General features: G+C 37.9%; 1 protein-coding gene across 1 annotated transcript in view; it reads left to right on the top strand.

The window, feature by feature from the left end:
• Positions 1-564: 564 nt before the first annotated feature.
• The window catches only part of FRK (fyn related Src family tyrosine kinase), a 96162-nt gene continuing 90726 nt past the window's right edge, over positions 565-6000 (top strand). Inside the window, exon 1 of the mRNA XM_008055270.1 lies at positions 565-881. Coding sequence (XP_008053461.1) covers positions 565-881 — 317 coding nt within the window. The remainder of the gene's footprint in view (positions 882-6000) is intronic.

The raw sequence follows: 6000 nt of genomic DNA, 5'->3' as shown, positions 1-6000 counted from the left end.
ACAGTTTGTACAAAGCCCAGGATGTTAAAGGCAACAGCCTCGGTCAGTAGGTTATTCATTAGCAGAGACAAAAGCACCTTCAGGATCAGGAATGATCGAAGGACAGGAACAGACTTGAAGGAGGGTGAAAGCTCCTGGCAGAGGCAAGGTGTGGAGATCATACAGGGAGCCAGCAGCTTTCTCTTGCTAACTCTTTCTTGGAACAAAAGGCAAGACGGTACCTTTCTGTTCTCAGGTGTTTGTCTAAGTAAAGCCCTCTTGTTTTTATCTTATTTTTGCCGTGGGACAAGAAGAAAAGCCACATTGCCAGCAAGCAACTGCTCGGCTCCCCCTCGGCGTGGCTCTGGGCAGCACCTCCAGCCACAGACAGCAAGTCGGTGAGTCTCTCCAGGCAGGGCTGGCTGCAACCAGGTGTGCTGGACTATTCTGATACAGGACTTTGCCATGCTCCAAAGCATGGTGAGCGGCTGCTGATCTCAAAGCCGTCTGGTGAAGGAGGAGAAAGTGGGTCTGCAGAGATCGAGGGGAGAGGGAGAAGCCCCCTCTCCTCCCAACCCAGGCACCATGGGCAGCATCTGCCTCAGGCTCCGGAAGTACTTGGAGCCCTATCTCCCTTGCCTGTCCCAGGCAGCCACGAGGACTGCTTCTCAGCCAGAGAGAAGTCATGGCCACTATGTTGTGGCTCTGTTTGACTACCAGGCTCGGACCACGGAGGACCTGAGCTTCCACGCTGGCGACAGACTGCAAGTACTGGACACGTCCCATGAGGGTTGGTGGCTGGCCAGACACTTGGAGAAGAGGGGAGATGGCCCCAGCCTGCAGCTGCAGGGCTACATTCCTTCCAACTATGTGGCCGAGGACAACAGTCTACAGGCAGAGCCGTGAGTAGTGCAACCCACGCTTCATTGCTCAACTCTGTGAGGGCTGGGAAATGAATCTTTCTACCTCACTATACCCCCTAATTTCTAAAGAGCTGCTTAGAAAGTATAGGAAGTCCTGGCGAGAACTCACTAATTGAAACACACCTTCCTCGCTAAGTGAGAGTGACACTGGCAGGTAATTGCTGTTGAAATTACAGTATGTATACTCACAGGTCCTGGGTGTATTTGCATCAACATAAACACATGATGCATTTAGTGTTCTCTCTTCTCTTTGGCTGTAACTTCAGAACTGCGTTTCATTTGCAAGTAAATCATAGGACTTCCCTAAATCATACTTTCAAAACTGAAGTTCAGATCTTTTGTTGCTGTTTTGTAAACTTTTAAAGGATTCCAGGATAATACATCAATACAACTCTGGCCCTTACTGTAATCACAATCCCATTCATTCTGATAGTAACACACAGGGCTAACTCACGTAGAAGATACAATTTAGAAGAATCTAATTTTCTCAGTGAAGTCATGACATACACATTTTTCTTTGAATTCACAGATCCTGAGATATGCTACCCAAATTATGATATCTTTTGTTTTTTTATTATGGCTAGAAACTGGTTATCTACAGACATTTAGTAACTTATAATAAGAAAAAGATGACAATATTTTCCCAGAAAAGGAGCTAAGGACTTTATCCTGGCATTTGAATGCAACCTATGTATTATAGTGGAACAAAAGAGGAAAACTTTTAAGTACTTACTCATTTCATCCATTCATCCATCCATCCAGCTATTCAGTCATCTATCCATCCATCCATCCATCCTTCCACCCATGACCCACCCACCCCCAAGTGCCAAGCATAATAATGGGTCTGGTGAGTGCAGGAGGGAAAAGGAGATTATGCTGGTAATGGATGAATATAAAATGGATAAAGCATAGTCTTGATGGTCTTGACATGGTCATTGGGGGTCTGGTAGATTGGGAAAGTGGAAACTTACTGGCCCCAGTCTCACTGCTGCCTGGTTCAGTGAACTCCAAGTCTGGGAAATTGACTCATTTTCTAGAATGATTCCTTAGTAGAGGAGCCATTGAGGTCATTCATTTTCTTACGTTAGTGTTTCTTCTTTTTATGTGAGCTGCAACATCCCCTACTGGGCCAAGAAATTAAATAATAAGGAACAGCCATGGAACATTGTTGCTGCTTTCCAAACTCATACATCACATATGAAGGGCAGTTTGGTGATTTCTAAGATTGTTTTCCACACCAAGAGTCTATAAATGTGAAGAAGGGTCTTAATTTATGCCTAAATAAAAATGAATAGAAATTTACTTTGATGACTGGAATAGGTCAGTTATCAAATGAGAAAATCACCTGTGTGAACATTTGCTTTCTGTGGTAATCTGTAGGAAATAGCTTTATTTATTCATTAAATACTTACTTATGTGCATTGTGTTTTTATACTACTATACGATATGTAAGTGATATATGGCATTATGCATATTTTATATTCAGTGCAATGTATGTATAATATTAGAATAAATACCCTCATATTAATACTTCATGCCTCAAATTCATAATCTACCAGTTATTCAACTAGCTCAACTGCGCAGGGCCTCCATCTCTCCATCTGTAAAGTCTCTGGAGTGGCCTAGACCTCTAGATTGCCTGATTATCTGGGGACAGGAGCTCTTCTGTTTCATATGTAGTGGTTCAACTACATTCATCCCTAAGAGAATTAGAAATGCTGAAAAACGCAAGTGGACCGAAACAAGAGAAGCAATCCAAAGGTATCATGTTCTGGGTAAAAGGCCTGAGTATGGTGTCCTTATTAATTTAGATTTTCTTTGCTTACAAATACAAAATAAGGCAACTAAAATATTGTGGCTACTTTTTATTCTCAGGGGCCATTTGTAGTCAAGAATATTTTCCCCTCAGCACCCTATTAGCCTTTCCTCTTGGAACTGATTCTCAGCAGTGTTCCTACCTGTCACTGCTATCCCTGATCTCTGTAGTGAGTTTTCCTTGGAATCTTCACATCCACTGGAGTAAAAATAGGATGCCCAGAAAGTGCTACTGCCTGCCTGCTGATTTGGACAGGCTGCTTGTTTCCATTTAAGTGCACACCATGGTCTTCACCTGTGAGCCTAGGAGACTGCTGAGGGTTCTTGCATCATATGACTAAATCGCAGCGATACTTTTAGAGCAAGTAGCTGTAGTTTCTAGAATTCTGCTGCTTTCAAACAGAAGTGATTTTAACTCAACGGTCTTCTGAATGAATGTCTAAGTGACTCACACACTAATCTAAAACCTGAGGAATTACACAGAAATAGCTACTTTCAATATTTTTTCAGTGAGTTTTTTCAAATTGATACTTTACATTTCCTCATGAGTACTGTGAATGTTAATGTAGTTTATTTTATGATGAGCTCAGTAAATAAAATTAAGGAAAAGTCATTGTTTAAATTCACATGTGTGAGATGAGTAGACAATGGGAATTCAGTGAAAGCTTTGACATCTAATTCCTAATTAGACCAGTTTACTGCAATGTATGGTAGTATTCATCTGCTTATGTTTTTATTCTTGACTTTCATTATAAAAAAAACAGTGCAAATACTTTTGGAGTTATTATTGCCAGGGAAAACCAGTTTAAGACTTTAGATTTTCATTTGTTTATTTTTTAGTAGCTGAAAGTAGAAATGTTGAAAAATGAACTAGACTATTGTTAAAACAGGCCACTTTACTAATTGATTATTATTACTTTAAGTTATATAATCATCCAGTTCTTCAAGATTTATTTTTGTCTTTATGAAGAATCATTGGACTTATCTTCAATTTGAATTTATTACTAAATCCTTTTGTAAAGACGAGTGTTCTTCAACATCTTCAACATGAAATACCACAAAAACCTCACTCTGAGGATTGTATTACTCTGAACATTCTTTAAATATTTTAGACATGGTGTTTTAAAGACATAGGTAAAGTTCACTCAGAAAACAATGGCATGGAAGTTACATATAAATTTTTTAAAATTTATTTTTATTTACTTCAAAGATTTGGGATATAATTCAGGATTATGTAGGTAAGTGGCCATCATACAAATAAAGTTTTGATCTCCCTTTGGATGTAAATCTTAAAGCCAAAAGTAACAGCTTTGGATTCTATTGCTTAAAATATAAAAAATCAAATATTGGATTCTGTTGATGATATGCAAAATGATTAGCAATAGTATAATTTACTATCTGTGATCTGCAGAGGGTTTAGCAAGCTGTTTGTCTAATTGTTTAAATGTGCCTTAGTTATTACCCATGCATTTTTATGTTAAATTGAACTAGGATCGGAGTTCATCTCCTGAAGAGAGGCCTGGTAGGAGGGACGTGGGGTGGACTCATCATGTAAACCTGCTGCGGATGATTTCTGTTTCATCAATTTGACCACAGAAGTCAAGAGTAGAGTTGGGATTATTGACTCGCTTCACTTTTGCATGTAGAAGTTTCTTAAGTTATGATAACAGCAATTAAATATGCTGCTAAAATTCTGATTCCATAAGCATCTCACAGATATAAAATAAGGTTCTGTTAAGAAAAATCAGATCACTAGAATGATTTCTGAGCTTTATTTTTTTAATTAAAATCAGATCACTAGAATGATTTCTGAGCTTTGTTTTTTAATTAAAATCTCTATAATTTCTATGTCCTGTTCTCTTGTATGTTCTTACCTGAGACTCAATAATTTTGTTCTGAGTCCATTCCATGAATTTGGTGTGGTGGTGAATGAATGGTTCAGCAGAGTCAGAGTAATAGTGTTTGTTTTGTTACATATGTAATTTGGCTTCATGTTAAGAAGCATTTCCACACATATGTGTGAAACAACAAAGACTATGAAGTTTCTTTCTGCCTCCTAAGTTTGAGGATGGCATACCTTTGTGCATAGAAGGGCTGGAGGAACCACCCACACTGACCTACAATGGTATCTTTGTGTTCCTTGTTAGCATCTTATCAAGGGCAGGAACAAAGCGCTGTGTTTTGTGGAAAGCTCTTTTTTCTCTTATTACTATGGAAAGGTAGATGATTTCCCTTTCCTCATCGAGTTACCATTTTAGGGGCCGCCTTGAAAAAAAGCAAGAATAAATATTTGTAACTTGTAATTTTGTTGGTAGTTTTATGCTTTTGGCATAAAAATGTTCCCAAATGTGATGAATTATATAAGTAATAAAATTTATCTCTGTCCACTTAAGGCATGTGTTGCTACTTGTGCTCCTCTTTAATGGGTCAGACTGTAGTTCTTTGAAGATTTTATCTAATTTAAGATCATTGCCATTGCTTGGCGTGAAAAAGATAGCATGATGGAATAAAGTGGTATATTCTAGAAAGAGTCTCACATCACCATTTTAGAACGGGGGAGCCTTGCTACTTGGTGAATTGAATACTGCTGGATTTAATAATGATCGAATACAAGTTGCACACAGTGTTTTCAGCCTAGATGTCAGCAGATTTCTTTTTCAGCTGGAATATGAAGCCAGCTTATGAATCTTAACTTAATTAAAAGTAGAGAAACAATGTGGTTTAAAAATTAACATAGCTCTTTGTAAACAAGTATAGAAAAATGTCATCAGGATGTTCATAACCCAGTCTGGCATAATGGATTTCATCTTCTTCCAGGAGTTCAAATCACTAGGAAATCACCTATGGGCAATCAGTCCCACAATTGTTCTTTGTCCAGATTATGTGTTTCTTTCATTTTGTGTAAGTTTTCAAGTAAGACTAAATGTACATGTGCCAAAATGAAAATAATGCATTTTTGATTTCTCTCCTCTAAGATAAAGTATACTTATAGTTTTAGACACTAAGCAAAAACGGGCTTATAAATGTAAGTAAAATACATTATAAGTATACATATGTTGTCTACCAAATGATTTGGATAAATTCAAGATACAAATTTTAGCACAATTAATTTAAATCAGCCAGAAGCATATTTAAGTTCGTGAGATTAGTTAGGAACGTCTGCTGTGAAACGACTACATTGCTTTTAGAATTGTGATGTGTAAACACTCACTATCCTTTGAGTTATTTGTTATTATATATTACTTATCATGATGTAAAATCATGATATAACAAATATGTTGCT

This window comes from Carlito syrichta, unplaced genomic scaffold (genome assembly GCF_000164805.1).
Source record: "Carlito syrichta isolate Samal-C Ts95f unplaced genomic scaffold, Tarsius_syrichta-2.0.1 Scaffold301807, whole genome shotgun sequence".
NCBI classification, from domain to species: domain Eukaryota; kingdom Metazoa; phylum Chordata; class Mammalia; order Primates; family Tarsiidae; genus Carlito; species Carlito syrichta.
The sequence above is the reverse complement of the archived record's forward strand: the minus strand, read 5'-3'. Positions and strand labels throughout refer to the sequence as shown.